Source organism: Bactrocera oleae, chromosome 2, assembly GCF_042242935.1.
Source record: "Bactrocera oleae isolate idBacOlea1 chromosome 2, idBacOlea1, whole genome shotgun sequence".
In the NCBI taxonomy this organism is placed as follows: Eukaryota; Metazoa; Arthropoda; class Insecta; order Diptera; family Tephritidae; genus Bactrocera; species Bactrocera oleae.
In genome coordinates this window covers 15714768-15733583 of record NC_091536.1, presented here as the reverse complement: position 1 = coordinate 15733583, position 18816 = coordinate 15714768, and the positions used below count along the sequence as shown (strand labels likewise).

Below are 18816 nucleotides of genomic sequence, written 5' to 3'. Positions count from 1 at the left end.
ACTAAACATCTTTTTCCACCAGCCAACTGAAAAGTTTTTAGTTGCAATTTTTTTTTTCAATTTTGAACACATGCTTATATTTATTAATCTATTTTTTGATTTATGAACTGTTTTGACAATCCTATCTTTCAAGTTGGATCACACTGAGCAAAGTGTGCCAAATTTTACTAAAATCGGTTCGTAGTTTAGCAGTTTACCACGGACAAACAACGGGAGAGGAGTAAATAAATAAAAAATAAATAAAATATAAGTTTGTATATTAAGAACTTTCAATTAGGAATTAGAAGAAAGAGGGATATATTTTTATATTAGCAAGCTTTATTACAAATATTTATTATAACGTGTTGCCACCTAGCAAGAAGAAAAAAATTTGTAAACTAATATTTGGAAACTTAGCATAATTTACAAGAAAATGTAAAGTTGGAATAAAGTTGGCACCTTTATTAAATTTCTAAATAGTTTTTGAAATTTTCAAAAACATTGTTACTTCGAAATAGTAGCCAACGAAGATATGTATATGTGTGTATTAAAGCGGGTCGTTTTTTTTTTTGCTACGAATCATTCTGAACAACTTTGCCTAAAAGAATATGGGTCTAAAATCGGTTTCGAGCCAGCGATTTTTTAGGTGAAGTTTAATTTTTCGCTATCATACAAATTTCTTCGTCAGTTTTTGAGTTAGCCGAATGAAATGTAATACATAGGTGCATTTTGACATTCTATGGTTTATCAGCTAGATCGGAAAATTATGTCACATATTTCCCATACAACCGATTATTGAGTTATTTTTTTCTTCGTTGCCTGCCTTTAATTAAAAAGCTGACAGTACGTAATGTTGCAGAACTCTAATACATGCTTAACAGTGACTATGAAAATAAAGAAAATCAGATAACTATATGTAATACATATCTCCCATACAACCAATCGTTCAGATTTTTTTTCCGGTATAATGCCTTCAACTAAACAGCTAAGAGCTTATAATTTTGCAGAATAGTCCTCTAATATTTACTAAGCAATGGCAGTGAAAATAAAGAAAATCGAACAACTATTACAAATATATAAATGTATATATAATAAATATGTATATATATATATACTATGTTATTATATAAATATAATAAAAGACAATAATATACACAAAATCTGTACAATAATAATACAAAATTCTAACATAATTGATGACTCAGTAGATGCAGAACAACTTCAATAACGACAAAGTCACCACAAATTCGATATACAAGCATAATTCAAGTATTGCCACAGCGTAGTAAATATGAAAATAAACAACAATTTTGTGAGAGTAGGGAAATTCAGGTTGGATAAAATTTCCTTTATATATAAACATAACTGCACTCATACACACATAGATTTACTCCATCTTAAATAGTTAGTATCCAACCACGGACCAAGTAAGCTACCGTGTTTGTCAACAGCTGTTGCTGGACACATAAAATGAAGTGGCGATTTGCTACGAGGGCTGTATGAAAAATTTGGTTTATTCAGCAAATATTATTATGACTTGCAAGAAAGTCGTTATATCCTAAACAGGGTGTATAAAGTTTGCTACGAACTTTGTAACAATCAGAAGGAAGGGCCTCTGGCGTACCCTATAAAATATGCATATGTACATATATATAAATGAGAAGCGTAACGAACTAAGTTTCTTGTCTCTCCGTCCGTCAAGTACCTCAGTTTTTGAGATATACATCTGAAGTTTTGTACAATTATTTTCCTCTCCAAAAAGTTGTTCATTTATTAGAATGAAACCACTATAGTATATAGCTATCAGACAAACTGATCTATTAAAATCAAGGAAAAGATCTTCATAAATAATCTTTTCCCTAGGTTACCTTATTTCGTCTTGAAGAACTATGGCCTGCAAAAAAGAAACCCCATTAGATTTTTTTATTTTAGTAAGGAGCTGGATTGACCTTTATTTTGTTTATTGACTAAAATAAACAAGTAAGAAAGAGCTAAGGTCGCGTGTAACCGAACAATTCATACTTTTTCAACTTGCCAGGATCAAAGCTGGAGAAATATCTTATGCACCTTATGCAAAAAAGACCCTCTTTCAATTTCATTAAGACATCTCACATATTGACCAATATATACGGTATAAAGTCAGCCAAAGTTCGAAAATCTTTGTATTAGGTATATGGGGGCTAAGGGAATTATTGATCCGATTCATTTTTGATGTACAGACATACTATTATCAGAAAAGGATTCTTTCCAAATTTTTACAATATGTCTCACAAACCGATTGATTGCTTCTTGATTTGTATACTGGAAATTGAAAGAATCAGATGGAGTTAGGCGTGATTTTTGTCTGAATTCACCTACCATAGGAATGTCAAGATAATATTACAAACCAAATTTGGTCGATATCGGTCGATTAGGTCCTGAGATATTAGTGTTTATCCAAATGCCGGCGGTGCCACGTCCAACGTCCAAATGCCACACCGGCTTCTGTAAAAACTTCTTGTACCATATAAAATTCTATGTCTCTGGCGCATTTATTTATCGACTTATCGAACTTTCAGTCGTTTCTAACAAAACCGTTATTTGGGGAGTAGACGGGATTATAATCCGATAATGAATGGTTTAGGAGATATGTACATTAAACTTATTAAGGGGCGGGGCTACACCCACTTTTTAAAAATTTGTTCAACCATTGTTGTCGCTTTCTAATGCAATTCGTTATACTCAATAACAGCCTTGTATCTTCTTATGGCACTATTTAGGTTTTCATTTAACGGCGTATTATGGGCGTGGCAGTGGTCCGATTACCTCCATCCGTATCATCTGCAATACCCACCCCCCTTGGGTTCCTGGGAATACGTGTGTCAATTTTCATCAAGATGTCTGAATTCTTGTTCAAATTATCGCTTGTACGGACAGACGGCCGGACAGACAGTTACTCGGATTTCAACTTGTCTGGTCCCCCTGATCATTTATATATAATAACTCCATAGCTATTTTGATTAGTTTTAGGTGATACAAACAACAGTCAGATGAACAAAACTATTATACTATGTAGCAACATGTTGCAAGAGTATAAAAAGAGGACCAATATTCTCCGTCAAATCAGTGCCGCTTCAAAATCTCTCGGAGGCATACGTATGTATATAACATCAAAAAGTCACACACGTATCTATCTAACTGCCCTCCTTAAACAGTAGAATATTGTTTTGAGTTAAATCAAATACCAAACGACCAAAACGATCACCAAACGAAAACGCACGGAGCATCGCAACGGAGAAAAATAATGCGTTGGCGCTTAACGACCCAATACGCCATGCTGAACAATATTTTTTGAGCAAACGACTACAAAACAACAAAGTACAGTGCGAAATTGAGAAAAATGTGCAACAGTATAAAGTAAATGCAATGTCCAGTTGTTGTACGTAATTTGGCGGTGAGGAATGAGAGTGCAGCAACAACTTTGTTGTCACTGCTGTCAATGGTATACACAGTGTTGTTGTTTTTGTTGTTGTTATGATTATTATTGGCGTGTCTGTTGCTCTATCACTCGGTAGGTGGGGTCGGCTATTGCTGCTGCATTGCGAAATATGATGACATATCGCGTCATAGTTCAAGCGGCAGGGAATCCTCTGATCAATTTTGTACGCAGCAGGCGCCATCCTTGCTGCCTGCCCTTTATCGAGACATTGGAGCTCATTGCTTTTGCCTGACAGCCGGTTTTCTTTGTATTCGCTCGTTGCGTAGTAACTCCTTCTGTTTCAACTGGCATGCAAACATTTTGTATTATTTTATTTACATTTAAATCTATGTAAGTACATATGCTTGACCAACGACGAAATTCGTAGCATACCCAAAGCAATACACATATAAAATTCCTGTAGCCAAGTGAGCGAGAAATTATGAAATTAGCTTACTCGTACTTACTCGTATATAACGGCTGATTACGAGCAGCAAAAATCCCTTCTACAGATATAGAAGCTAACGGTTTTGGACCATAAACAAAAAGGAAAGTATAGTAAAGTGTTTTTGGTTTCGTCAATATCAGCCTTTACATTTGATTTGTTCCCTGTATCCTATAAATAACTTTCACAATATGCTCAATCGAATCAAATCTTTCAAGCAATATTGAGAATCTTCTTTACTCAGCGGTAGTCGCAAATTTTCGCTCAGCTTAATTTTATAAAGTTAATTCAAGAAGTACACTTTTAACAGCATTAATACTCTCTGCCCATCTGTCACCAAGCAACCTCTCTCATAATTAGAAGTTAGTGGTCTCGTGAGCTTTTACATACATACGTTTTGGTAGGCTTTTCAAAATTTCGATATACTTCTATTGTTGAACAGCTTTTTGCTATTTGTACTTTTTCATCCTGTTTCACCAAAAATATGCAAATAAGTTGTTCGATTAACCGCTTTACTGGTTCACTGGGACAAACAAAGAGAAAATGGCATGCAATACTTATATTATGACAATCTTATGTCTTGAGTGTGTAATTTTTCTTTTAAATGGTTTTTGATTTCTACTTCATTTTTTTGTTATGTACATATGTATGTTTAATAAATACACATGTATATATGTTATATATATTCTGTGTTGTACATACCTTTTATGTTCTAAAAATGTATGTGGTAAATTTTCTTTAATTTTTATTCCTAAAATAAATAAAATAATATGATATAGCGTAAAAATTAATAGTTTAACATTGAGTTGAGGAAAAGTACAAAACGAGAAATTAAATTATATTTTTATGTTATAAAAAAAATTAAAAGGAAAGACTATTAGCCTTATTCCAATTTTGCTCAGATTCGCTAGTAATCAGTATATACTTCGCGGAACGTAGCCGATTGCGCTAATGTGAAATGTCGATTCCTTTCGTGAGCCGTCGTTTTTTTTGTTTTTTGTTAACAACATATTCGTACTAGTTTAGTAACAGAATGTAAGGTATAATACCTTCTGAGTCAATCATTTTTCTCCGAATCGAGTTTGACCCTGCACAATAGAACCTACACAATAGAATATACATATGTAGGAATGTCAAGATTATTCTACAGTTATAGTGACTTCCCGCATTCGCACGAATGCAGCAAATAAATTATTTCAATGATCTAAAACCAATATGTCATTACCAAATATCTCATTAGCTAATGTGGTTTTCCCATTTTGTAACTGACAACAGACGATAATTCGCATTTAGAGATGATTGTTTGCCATGCCATGTTCTCAACTGTATTTGAATTGTCTTTTGAATTTTAATTGAATATTGCGGTTTCACTTTGAAAATGCCGTTATAATTAATAAGTATTTCCACCTAATATGTTATTGTTTATTATACATACAGATACATACTTATTATTTTATAAAATATGTTCAAATATTAGTATAATAGAAAATTAAATCATTTTCAATAATTATGAATTTATTATAATAATTAAAATAAACATTTTGTTAACCAACGATGTGGTTTTACTTATAAAGGTCGCAACTGGATATTAAATTTTCATTATGATGAAAAACGTTTTTAGTCAGAGAAAGACACAGCCGGAGAAAATTTGCAAATAATGGAAAAAATAGTATTAAAACTAACTATTATGCACTTACTGTTATTTTATGTAAGGTAGGCAGGTCGAATGGCATACCTAGGCCTTTGGAAGGCTCAATGTGAACTAATACTACTTTATGAAAATTTACTTCGATCTGACCAACTGCATAATTCAAAATCGACATTGTTGCAAACAATATGTAATATAAGATCCTGGTCTACCACACATAAGATTGCATATTTGTAATGGGCACATTGATAGCATTCACCTGTTGGAGGATGCCACCAATTTAAGAATTTCCCGGGCAAGCCAGTCGTATCCAAATTGGAGGATTAGATTGCTGGACGAAGGACGAATATATTTATGTATTAGAGTGGGTAAAAAAAAACTAATTTTTTCGCTTGGTACTCCAAAAATATGTTTTTAGACAACTCTACGAGAATCTCTCCAAGTATGAGCTCTTAATTGTAACGGGAAGGTCCTCCACCATAGAGTTTTCTATTTTATTCTTATTATCAGATAGAAAAATTCATATCTCGCTTCCAACTACTTGAAAAAATATCTCGTATTATAAATTTTGTAAAAAATTGAATGTTCTACAAAAATTATCTCTTATATTTATATCCTGAACAGGGCATATTAAATTTGCCACGTAGTTTGTAAAACCTGAGCATGATCAGCTGAATTGATTTAGCCATGTCCGTCTGTCTGTCTGTATATATACATACTGATCCCTCAGTTTTTAAGATACCGATCTGAAATTTTCAACTGTGCTTGTCAAGTAGCTGCTCATTTGTCGGAACCGCCGAAATCACTATAGCACATAGCTGGCATACAAATAGAACAATCGGTATCAAGTGCTTATATGGAAAACTCTTTCATTTTACAAGATATCTTCACAAAATTTAGCATGGATTATTATTTAAAAAAAAAATAATAATAATAATGCATTCTCCGAATAAATTGTTAGATGTAATAAACTTTTCGTTTTTGTGAAGGGTATTATAGATTCGGTGCAACCGAAATTACCGTTTTTTCTCTTTTTTTTTAAATTTTTTGTTATTATTATTAATTTTTTCATTGATGGTTGACGATGGACAACTCATAAACGCTTAACTTAATCGTTAGAGATGTCTAAGAACCTCTTTTTCAGAGTACCAAGCGAAAAAAATATTCGGTTTTAGACCCTCCCTAATATGTAGTATGTATGTATGTACATATATTCGTAAACTCTTTTGTGTTTTGTACTCTCGCAACATGTTGCACAAAAAGTATAAACATTTTATTTATTTTCATTATTATTTATCTATAATGCTTTAAAATAATTTGTGCACATACAAAGTGCTATTTTAAAATTTAACATCGGAATTTCGGAAGATTGATAATCCCACACGAAGCGAATGAACAGTTGATTAGTATTATCATTAAGCTTTAGAGCTTACGATTGGCGTTACTCCTTCATTCGGCTAATTTCAGTAAAATTATCGATGTATCCTATTAGCTACTACACGGATTACCCGACAGATACATATATGTGTAAGAATTCTTCGATCATATTTGAAAAGTCCTTTCGGAAGGCATCACTCTCAGGATTATTTTTTGTGATAAATTTATGCAGATATCTAAAAATATAACGCTTTTCTTAATTAGTATTAGTGTATTTACAGTTCATTTTCGCCAGTAGTTCACCAAACCTTACTTATTCAATGCGTTTTTTATCATCTTCAGCGACTCACTTGAAAGTGGTTTGAGCATGTTTTGCTATTACTTCACTGGTGAAGTGTAGCATTGATTAAGCATTATTAGTTGTTGGCTGTGTCAGCTATTGTTGTTACACATTTTTTCTATGCATTTATCACATTTACCAAAAATTTGTAAAACCCCATTGTTAAAACACTTTGCGTCTTCACCTTCGCCATCAGCCATGTGTGTATACACACATACACACATATGAATGAACATATTTGTATTCACAGTGGGACACTTCACATTCTCTTCACGATATGAGAATTCATATGTGCATCTACCAGCTGAGATCAGCGATGAAACCATAACTAAACAGAGTGCTGTGCTGGTGTCTTGGTTCAATATGAATTTGACGCCTCGCCTCTTCAATTGATGTGTAGCGTTCGAAGATGATGAATTTTTGTTTGGGCCAACAACTAATGATTCTTACTTTTTTTATTGCTGTTGTTGCAATTGGTTTTTTACAATTTTTCATTAAATTTCGTTTCGTCTTGTAGTTAGCTGCTCAATCGTACGCATAAATAATTATTGATCAGCTGTTGTGGTAAATTTATTTGTTAGAAAAATGAGAACAATAGAAAATCGTATAATAAACCATCTGACAACAGCACCTAAGCGCAAACTAACAATAAAGTATGCGTATATACATATAACAAATGTAACTTAAATATAATTATCCTCAGTTCGACAGGCGCAACAACATTTTTTAATTTATTAACGCAAACGATTTGATGAACCTTCAAAAGTCATTTATTAGCTCATTAATTTGCTATTCCAACCCTAATGAGTATGCATGTATGTTACATTTATATATTATATACTTATTAGATTGTTATGCCACCATCATAGCTTAAGGAACCTCTTCTGCTATACAAATTAACTAGCTCAAAAAAGAATACTTTTACATACAACAATAACCGTGTCTCGTTAAATTCAGTACGAGAAAACCTCATTTAAGTGATTTTGCTATTATTCTTAACTTATGCGAGTTGTTTGTTCTATTCGCTACTCTCAAAGTTTTAAGACAAATGTAGTTCCGAGCCGCTATCCTACTCCGACGATGGTTTTATGTATGGCTTTTTATAATATAAGCTACCAACAAAACAAGATTGACTTATTATATGTCATACGTTACCACCAAAAACGTTCAAATGTGAAAAACTTTATAGCAATATATTAAAGTCAACGAGAAGTAATCTTTGAGAGGCTTTGTTGTAAAATAAACGTCGTGCTATGTTGCTGTTATACACTGTGGTGAATTTTCATTTCTCATAAATTTGACTGTGACAGCTGACACATGCCTCCGTTTATTGATATTATTATTTTCGAAAATAGACTTAAGTTTTCGTATACCAAATAAAATGGGTTGCACTACTGAAGCACGAGCAAATGAAAACTCACCACTGTAATATGCATGCAGTCTATACCCGCTTAAATTATTGGCAATTTGAACTTTTTCCGTAGAAGCGTGTCAGCTGGTCAAAAAAACTAACCAAATTTCAAAATCAAAATAATTTGGAACGAATTTCATATTTCTTTACATTATATTCATTGAAACATAAGTGCATGTATATAATACAAACTGTATAGAATACCAAGAACGACTCAATCAATTCATAACAAATTTATTAACCTTCTCTGATTTAGGTGTTACGGGATAGTAGTATGGTCTACGGACGCGTTCGCGAGTAACAACGGCTTAATATGCTTCAGTTGGTGACCGACGTTCCGACCAGCTGTACTTACCGCCCATATCAAACAAAATTTGTCAAAAGTTATGTTTGTAGACTAATTGGTAGACATGCCAGCAGGATAGGTGTACCTTACAACGACTATTGTAGAAGCTGCCAAGAAGTAGAAGAAGAGGAGACAGTAAAACATCTTCTATGCGGATGTAAAGCTCTATACAGGAAAAGAATCGCAACTATCGGTCGTGGATTTTTTGACGACGTATCAGAAGTTGCTAATATAAAATTATTTATACTGATGAGCTTCATCAGGAACACAGGTTGGTTCAGAGAGGAGACGATAGAGTGAGGAAACAGTAGTCCCGGTGGTATCACAATGGGCCTCCCATAGGCCTAGGTGCGTCGTTAGACAGCCACTCTACCTACCTACCTATGCCTGTAGTGACGACGTAGAAATCAGTTGTTTTCTTTTTTTTCACACATCTTGCTTTTAAATTATAATTTTAGATAATATAAAAGATCAAAACGAAAACCCAACTATTAAAAATAGTCTACCTATTTATAAATAAAAGTATATCACTGTGATTAGTCAATTTAAAAATATATAACAAAAAACTACAGTGGTGGTGAGTGTTCATTTACATACTCTTATAAGATAGGTTGTTGTTGTTGTTGTTGTAGCGGCAGAATTCTGCCGAGTTGACAGTCCTTGGCCGGATAAAAATCCGGGTCCGTTCCGGTTACGTAACTGTCGTGAGAACGACTTATAAGATAGGTCGTATCAGCTGATGCGGTCTACGGTTTTTCGTCGGTCACTAACTGAAGCATTATCGAACGCATAGTTTCCTATAAAAAACGGATGCATAATTTTAGGCTGATCATGAGGCTTGTAAAAAGTTATTTGTATTCTCTTGTTGTCCTTTTTTAATAAAATAAAACCAAATATAACTTTCATGCTAGTTTATAGCACATTTTGTTATACCGCGGCACACATATTTTCGACCTTTATACCAGTAACTTAAATAAGCCAAGAAAGTACTTCATGAAAAATTATACATTTGCTTATGTGATTCAGCACTCCGGCAACACCGCTCTTATTTTAGTTTGGCAGCACTCGCATTCTCTGCGAAATGTGTACAAAGAATTGCCGCTAACAAAGTGTTTTAAAACAAATGTAAATAAATTTATAAACAAATTAGTAAAAAAAAATTGGTATCGCAGTATTTCATAAAGAACAGGTAATTTGAAAATTTCATTTTAATTGGAAGTAATAGTCATTTGTGGGAGGAATATGTGAGTATTAAGAACTTCAGTCTCGGTGTGTGAGGAAAGAATTGACAAAATCATTTATCGGATTGAAAGGAGTCTTTCTGCCTTCCTATAGGAAGAAGGAGAATTACTCGAAATACGGTAGTAAAGAGTCGTAGAGAGTATAGTAAATAGTAAAAGATAGTGAAATTGTAAAAAAAATCGGCTTCTACGTAAACGACTATTAGCTGGTGTTTATGAATGAAAAATTAGCCATTAGATTTTTGTGTGATCAAATGAGTTGCATACGTTGAAACATCCAAAGGCAGCCGGCTATTATGGACTATCCGGCTTTTAGTCAGACCAACGAAAATACAGTGTAAATTTCAAAAAAAGAAGAAAAAAGTTACAAGTGATGTGAAAATTTTCACAAAGGTAGAGAGAGGGTGGACATATCGTGTAAATTGAATGGTACGAGTGTGAGGAGTGTAATTGTATTTGTCGCTTCTTTGCTTGTGAATACTAGCATTTCACATAACAAAATTGATCTTTCACAACTCGATATTTTGAAAATAAAATTCACATATTGTTAGTCCAAATAAATACCAAACATTTTGTTTTTACGTTTTTTTTCACAGTTACAAAAGTATTGAGTCTTTATTTCTGGAATGTACTTACACATCATTTATAAACACAACTCCTCTAATACAGCACCATAATGCTGGTCGCAACACCAGGGCAAACAGCGACGTATTCTCTACTCGGCAGTAGTGCGCCCAAGAAGACAACAACGACATGTCTACTTAACACATCTGCAACACCAAAGAGCACCATCAACAACTCAACTGCAACGACTACTAACAGCAACAATAGCACTAACACGGCCGCCACGCTAATGAAAACAATCCAAGTACGACTCAATCGTGGCACTGAATTTTTAAAAGATACTGTGCAAAAAGCACTTATCAGTAATACCACCAATCCTAATAAGACATCCACCAATACATCAAGCATTAGCTTTCGCACCAACAACAACAACAACAAAATTAACAGTATAAACTCTGTTGTTGGCACTTTAAAACATATTCATGCATCATCAGTTGTCGCTGCAGTTCCAGCAAAACCGACTTTAGTCAGTAAGTCCACATATACTACAGATTTAGCTACAGCTCCCTCAACATCAAGTGGTGCAATTGTGAAGACGTCAATTGCAGCCAGCACATCTAAATTACTTAAGCTGAATACCGTCCCACCCACCAAAATACATCGCTACCCACAAGAGCGCCAAGAAACAAGCAGCACGGACAGTATCAACAAAGAGATGTGCCATTTTAAGCCAATTTTGCCAGCACCAACATTGCGTTGGAAAAGGTAAGTTGTATCTGTAATTAGAAATTCTTCTACTATTTTTCAATTTTAGTGGCAGCAAGTCGCGAGGCGGTGCAACTATAAAAATTCCCTTAGCATGTTTAGCGACGAATATTAAGAACTTGAACTGTGATGATTGTTCGAAGTTGGTTGCAGATAGCAGTGAAGGAGAGCAAGATATAAGCGAAGACGAAGCAATGGGGGTGGAGCATACAAAACATCCGTTCAAATATCATCTTTTCAAGCCAAATCCAAGGTAAATCTATATCTACGAATCATTCAGTTTTTTTTTTTTTGACAAATGCAAATTCATAAACAAAGCGATTCAGAAAATACAGTAAAAGAAATAGACAGAAGTGTTTGAGCAGTGAGGTTAGTTAAAAACAATAAAACCAGTTTTGGCTTTATATACATATGTATATAACATATTATGCGGTTTTTAATGTATTCTCATAAAAATACAATGGAAAAACATATCATCACAACGTTATGAAATTTCGCCTATGCTGATAAGGCCCAATCCCTGGCAGGTTAAATATCTGAATTCGTTGCAGTTTAAAGACTTGAATGTTATAGTAATGAAATTGGCTATAATATTTAAGACTGTAGTTTCTTTTTGTAAAATCAAATATTGCTGGATTCCACCTTTGCATATAAAGTACTTTTCAACCATTACAACTAGGAGTACAAGAACTCAGTATACTTTGAAATTTTCTGTAAATTTGTAAAATTTTTCAGCCAGAATTTTCTTTCGCTGTATTTTTTTTTTTTTTGTGAAAATTTATCGTTCAAAATTGCACTTAATTTCTGAAACATCAAAATTCACTATTGCAAAGTTAGAAAGAGTACAATTAAATTTCGTATATTACTATTTACTAATTTAAACATATCCATTGCAGTTCTACCTTATTGAGTACGATCATAACTGCACCATCGCATCAATCTGCATTCGTTCGTCTGGTCGCACAAATGAAGACTATGGTCAATACACATCAAACACCGTGTGAAAAACCACACAATAAATTTGTTAAAAAGAAGGACCACTATAAGACACGATACACGACACGTCGTGGTCGTTCTACCAATGCGGCGCTATCTTTGAAAATGCAACAATTGCGCAAATCTCCAATTAGTTTGCCATTGACACAACTTTTATTACGCAGTCGTAAACCGTCATTTGTGCAAGTTAATAAACTAAATTTACCCACTGAGCTGATTATGAAGAAAGGTCGAACAGCCACCGCAAAAGCTAATTCCATAACTACCAGCAAGTCAACTAATGCGTCTAAAGACAAAAAAAGAACGACCGCTCTTTGCGTACAAGTTGGCACCAAGAAAGGCAAACGTAATACCTCCAAATCAAATGTAATTAATATTGTAGCGTTTGCGCAAGACAAAAACGCTACACAAAATGTTAAGAGGAGCCTTCAAATGAGCAAAAGTAAAGTTACTACTAACGCTGATGAAAGCCCTGCTGCAGAAACAAAATACCAACAACGTAAACGGAAACATGCTGATGAAGTATATGCGGCAAATGAAGTTGTTGGATCGGAAGTAAATGAATTGAGAAAAACTAGTTCGACCGAGGCGAACGTTATGCCACCATTACGCAAAAGTGCTAGACTTTCAAAAGATGGCAATAACGAACTTTTGACAATTGGCACTGTTAAAGGTATTACGCTTAGGAAACGTAATACACGTTATACCCAGCAACGTTCAGCCAATACCTTTTCGCCGCCAATGACACGCTCACGTCTGAAAGAACTGATGCAAAAGCAATGTAGTCCCTTTGTGATGGACGGCACCTCACAGCTTATTGCCTAGGTCATGTAAAGTGGCAAAACAAAAACAAAAACCAACAAGAGTTTAGTATAGAATATTTGTTTGTGTCTATTGTGCATTGTATTTGATTATACTACTGCTGTGTTAAGGACTGGAGATATGAGTGAAGCCTAAACAGCGCATTACTGAAACCCGATCGCAAAGGTATGCCAGTAATTAAGAGCTATTATTGCTTATTCATGCGTCTAAATTGTAATGTATTCAAATGATTGATTTCTTTTTCTCCTTTTTTAAACGTGATCTAAAATGTTTTTTGCTAAATCTGTAAATAGGACAGTTAGCTCACTGATCCTTACTGGGCCCCAATGTGATAGTGGATAAACACTATAATGTACTACAATTTGTAGTAAAAAATTATGCACTACTATTTTTTATATTATCTGTAATAAATCAAAAATGAATCTCTTAAGTCTTATTTTTGATACAAATCCAATTGGAAGCGTGAGCTGCAATATGTATGTATATGGTGGGATGTAGAATGTGTAGCAATCATAGTTGTAATTTTTACATACATTCTTTTCAACAAATTAAAATCTAACGATTTTATATAAATTCAAAAAATGTTGTGATTCATTATTTGTGTGCGGTTTTCCACAATTTGCTTTCATGTCTTTACTAATTATCTGTATTAAACTACAGACACAAATTTTTATTTGCATATGGTATATAGGTATGTGTACATTTTTACATTATTTTTTATTGACACAAGAAAAAGGTATACAACTTGCCACCAATACAAAAATTTCATATTATGCTGTACACGCATTACGTAATTTTCCAAAAAAAAAAAAAAAATTGGTTAATTTTAATCATAAAATGTTTTAATGTGGAGTTTTGATTGTTACTCAACACAGTATGTGAGAACAGTTTAGAATCTCAGAATATATATTTTTTTAAGTGAACAAATTAATGAAACAACTTTCTCACGATTGACTCAATAAAAGATCAACCACATATGTATGTATCACTCTTTAAATATAAAGAAAAAAAATTAACAATAAATTATTTTAAATAAAAAGTTAGGTATTGTATATGTTGGTGTACAACAAGTATGCCATTCATAATAATTTGGTAGAAATATTCGAATTTTATTCAGTTTATTCATATACTTTATTTATACAAAGAACTTAAATATATGCATCTTATATTACAAAACTACCACTAATTGTAATAGTAATTGGAAATATTTAAGCTTCCTGTGTGCTTTTGTGTTCTCGTATGCGATTACTTATGCGTCCTATTCACTCAGCTTATGTTTCATTACTGTATTGATTTATGTGTGTATAACTTAGTTATTATGTAATCGTATGCTATTTGAAGGGGGTGCACTCAACAAATAAGTATTATAATCAATAACCAATTAAAATATTTAATAATATTAAGATTTGAAAAAAAATAAAATAAAAAACTGCCAATTATGCGCAGATCAATACTACAGATGCAATAATTTGTAATGCATCTAAAAAAATAACGAAAACGACAAAAACTAAGTAATGTACATCAAATCAAATATATGTATGTATGTTTATAGTTATACATAAACAGACCTCATTTAGTTATAACGATTCACAGTTGCTATAATTACAAAAGTAAAACTTCACATTTATTTTGTCTGCAATGAACAATTTAGTTTAGTAATATATATATATATATATAATAATCGCAATAATTTTAACATTTTAATTTAAGTTCTTAACATTGGAATACACATACATATATGTATGTATGTACAGCACGTATGTATAAAGAAATTAATTAATTTAAATAGTGGCGTTCACGCGTTGTTTTAAGTGTAGTAGTTGGTGTGAACGTCTTTATTAAAACATTCATAAGCAAATTTACCGCTATATTACACACAAAAGCAAACCAATGAAACGCCTGTAATACTACATAAAAACAAAAAACAAAAATGAAGAAACATGTGTGTTGTGATATTTAAAATTTTTATTGCAAACATGCTGACATATATACTAACTTTCGAATAAGAAGCATCTATATAAGGCGTGCGAAAATGTGGAAGGATATATAAGTATATGAAAGCTGTTCTCTTTAACTGGAGAATGCAATGTGCGGCGAGAACAAGTCAGTAGAATGAAACAAGAATATTATAAGCAAAAACAATATGAATGACATGTAATTTGAAAGATTAACAAAGATAAAATAAAAATCTTAGCGTAATGTATTACATACATACATAATGTATTTAGCAACTACAATAACAAAAAAGCAACAAATACGAAGAAATATTACAAAAATTGTAAACAAAATACCACAATTACCTATAATTACAATTTGAATTGCAATTACTATATAAAAATAATTATAAACTCAATAAAATCTATGACAAAAAAACAATATAGCCTTTTAATTGCTAACTCTATGCAGCCAACACTTGAATACACTATCTAATGCAAATTTAGGTGTTTACTGCGTTTGAGTGTATAATAAAAACAACCAATTTATGCTGTTGAAATCGAATAAAAAATTATAAATTTATTCTTCAAGAACCCGCTTTTTGACAGTTATACAGATATAAAGATGTCATTGGAGGCGAAATATCTACTAAAGCTACATATTTATGTTTATGTACGATAAATGGTATATGCATAACGGTAGTAACTAAAACACATTTTTCATTATATGTGTTTATAATTTAAATTTTAATAATTTTTTATTTTACCATAAAAAAATAAATACTATTTAGAATTTAAATTGCATACTTAATTCCAATGTCTATTATTTCGTAGATGTCATAATAATACAAGTTTATTTATAAAAAGTTGTTATCTTAAGAATAATATGCTTGCGCGAACATTTAGCACATTTTTTTTAACACGTACATATGTACATAGTTAGCAGTTTTGTGTTCATATCTATGTGTCACATTATAAACACATTGCGCTTAAATGTTTTCTGCTGGTGAAACCATTTAATTTTGACTTTTTTTCGGAGCAATTTATATCTACATACATACATACATATTTGTATGTACGCTTAAAAACTAAATTAAATTTTTATAAATCTAAATGGAAATGCCAAACAATCCAATTTTAAAGTTTCGCTCATGTAAAGACAAAATAACAATTGGGGCATATTAGGAAAAAAAATCATAGAAAGCTTCTCCCAATACCTATATATGTATAATACAGTAAAATTATCTGTAAAATATAATTAGCAAACATTTACATTATTATCTGCGGCTCTGGCACACTTGCGGATATACTCTTATGTGGCAGTACCTGTCCACCGTTTATATAGATTTCATCCTTTACAATGACATCTTCGCCGAGTACAGTTATACCTTCTAAACGTACCCAACGACCTACAACCGAACGCCAACCAACAATGCAGGAATCCAACCATGAGTGCGACTTAACTATGGCACCTGTGAGAATCGTTGAACGTTTGATACATACACCATCTTCAATTACTACATCTGGGCCAATAGTAACATTTGGCCCAATACGACAACCTTCGCCAATTTTCGCCGTGGGATCCACTAAAACATTTCCCACTACTCCGGGTCCGGTATAAAGTTTGGATGATTGCTTTTGCCGTAATGATGTTAAATAAAGGCACATGCCTACAAAATAAAAACCAAAATAATTTATGCTGTGATGGATATTAATATACCTACTTGATGTGTATGCGTATATTGTATGTGTAATAAATTTTAAATGATTATTTCCTGAGATTTCCCATGAGACGTTTTAAAGTGCAAAGCCGATAAATAGTAATAATATATAAAATAGCTTCCTTTATAGCTTTATCATTTGCATATTGAACCTTTAGCTACTCATTCAAATTTGTGGTGTCATAAAATTGATAAGCTTTATTCCGCTTAGAGAGCGGAAAAGACAAATACTTTCAAACCTGTCAAAAATTTCTACTTTAAAAAAACAAAACAAAAAACACCTTATCTCTCTGACTAATGCGTGTAGAACGCGGTAACGCATACGTGTCATATGATTGTGATCTTCTCACCTGTTAGGAAATCTTTAGGCTGTCCTATATCCATCCAAAAACCAGGCAATTCCATTGCATACAGTTGTCCCCCGTCGGCCATAACGGGGAAAACTTCCTTTTCAATCGATGTTGGCTTAACTTCTATACGATCCAGCACGGAGGGATTAAATATATATATACCGGCATTAATTTTGTTGCTTACGAATTCCTGCGGTTTCTCAATGAAATTTTCGATGCGACCTTGTTCATCGTACAGCACTACGCCGTATTTGGACGGCTCTTCGACTTTCGTTACAACTATTGTGCCCTCTTTGCCATGGTTTTTGTGGAATTGTTCTAATTGTTTAAAAGGGAAATCACAAATCACATCCGAATTCAACACATAAAAGGGTTCTTTGCTGGAATTGATAATGTCTTTCGCTAACGCCAGTGGTCCCGCCGTACCGAGGGGTTCGTTTTCATGTGAAAATATTAAATTAACGCCTAATTTTTCTGCCTCCTGTTTCAGTTCCTTTTCCATTTGCTCAGCGCGGTATGAAACAGCAAGTATAACCTGCATGTATATAAATAATTTTTAAGCATTAATTACAAACATGGACACATTTATATTAATAACAGACCAACCTGCGTACATCCGGCACTAACTAAAGCTTCAAGCTGGTGTAATAAAATAGGTTTATTCGCAAACTCTACCAGTGGTTTTGGTGTGCTAAGTGTCAAAGGACGGAGTCGTGTTCCATAGCCACCTACGAGTATTAGGGCGCGTGTGCCATTTGTGCTTGTCGAATTTGTGCCACACATTTTTGTAGTGATTACAAATTAATAAAAAATCTAATAGATACTGTTTCTGAGTATCGCGATTGTTTGTGACACGTCACACTTTCTTCTGTCTTTAATTTTATTTCTTCTTGTAACGAATGGCAAACAACAATACTTCTCCTCATAAACCGGGTCAAAAGAAATACTGTTTTATCACAAGTTTTTAAACTAGCTTTATAAATTGGTAAAATAGTTATCAGATACGCCACGAACTGATAAGAAATTTTGAAATTTTCATCGATTGTATTCCACCTTTCTTTGTTTAGTCCACTGCTTTTGGTGTTTGTTTTTCTCCGTTTTCGTAGGCAGTGGCCAATAATATCAGGCGACGTCGACGATCAATAAATGTATGTGCTTTATATACTATAACATCATAAGTTTCAAAAACTTATAAATAAATAAATACAAATTTAGAATTACCGTGTTTCTTATCAAAATATTGCACTTTTTATTCAATAATGTCTTGTTTATAATAGCAGAAAACAAACTGTGCTACATCTCAACAGGGTTGCAATTAAATTTCTTTCGAACAACACCGTTTTCGGTACTTAAAAGCAGGTTAGTCATTTTATAAAATATTGTGGACTTTCAAATCTTTAAATAAACTAAGAATATGTAT

General features: G+C 32.9%; 2 protein-coding genes across 4 annotated transcripts; one reads left to right on the top strand and one right to left on the bottom strand.

Annotated features, from left to right (window-relative positions):
* The first annotated feature begins 10072 nt into the window (after positions 1–10072).
* Positions 10073–13821, top strand: LOC106616816 (uncharacterized). 3 transcript variants are annotated; one of them, XR_001330694.3, is made up of 5 exons: positions 10073–10192; positions 10841–11573; positions 11623–11826; positions 12470–13556; positions 13685–13821. XR_001330694.3 is itself a non-coding variant. In XM_014233712.3 (4 exons), exons 2-4 carry the CDS (start codon positions 10921–10923, stop codon positions 13392–13394), a joined length of 1782 nt encoding a protein of 593 aa, XP_014089187.3. In that variant the 5' UTR covers positions 10073–10192; positions 10841–10920; the 3' UTR covers positions 13395–13821. The 3 variants fall into 3 exon arrangements, 2 of the variants coding, with proteins under 2 accessions (XP_014089187.3, XP_036233940.2); XM_014233712.3 differs by having other exon boundaries at positions 12470–13821; XM_036378047.2 differs by lacking the exon at positions 10073–10192 and adding an exon at positions 10656–10673 and having other exon boundaries at positions 12470–13821.
* Positions 13822–15870: 2049 nt separating this feature from the next.
* On the bottom strand, positions 15871–18664 carry Gmppb (GDP-mannose pyrophosphorylase B). Its single transcript, XM_014233685.3, has 3 exons — positions 18003–18664; positions 17397–17931; positions 15871–16995 (listed from the first exon to the last, which is right to left on the bottom strand). Exons 1-3 carry the CDS (start codon positions 18177–18179, stop codon positions 16595–16597), a joined length of 1113 nt encoding a protein of 370 aa, XP_014089160.3. The 5' UTR covers positions 18180–18664; the 3' UTR covers positions 15871–16594.
* Positions 18665–18816: the final 152 nt, after the last annotated feature.

Excerpts from the sequence above, each read along its gene's own strand:
- LOC106616816 (XM_014233712.3), top strand. The coding sequence starts at position 10,921 with ATGCTGGTCGCAACACCAGGGCAAACAGCGACGTATTCTCTACTCGGC. Across the intron at positions 11,574-11,622 it reads CCAACATTGCGTTGGAAAAG|TGGCAGCAAGTCGCGAGGCG; the intron begins GTAAGTTGTATC and ends TTTCAATTTTAG. Across the intron at positions 11,827-12,469 it reads CTTTTCAAGCCAAATCCAAG|TTCTACCTTATTGAGTACGA; the intron begins GTAAATCTATAT and ends TATCCATTGCAG.
- Gmppb (XM_014233685.3), bottom strand. The coding sequence starts at position 18,179 with ATGTGTGGCACAAATTCGACAAGCACAAATGGCACACGCGCCCTAATA. Across the intron at positions 17,932-18,002 it reads TTAGTGCCGGATGTACGCAG|GTTATACTTGCTGTTTCATA; the intron begins GTTGGTCTGTTA and ends ATATACATGCAG. Across the intron at positions 16,996-17,396 it reads GCCTAAAGATTTCCTAACAG|GCATGTGCCTTTATTTAACA; the intron begins GTGAGAAGATCA and ends TTTATTTTGTAG.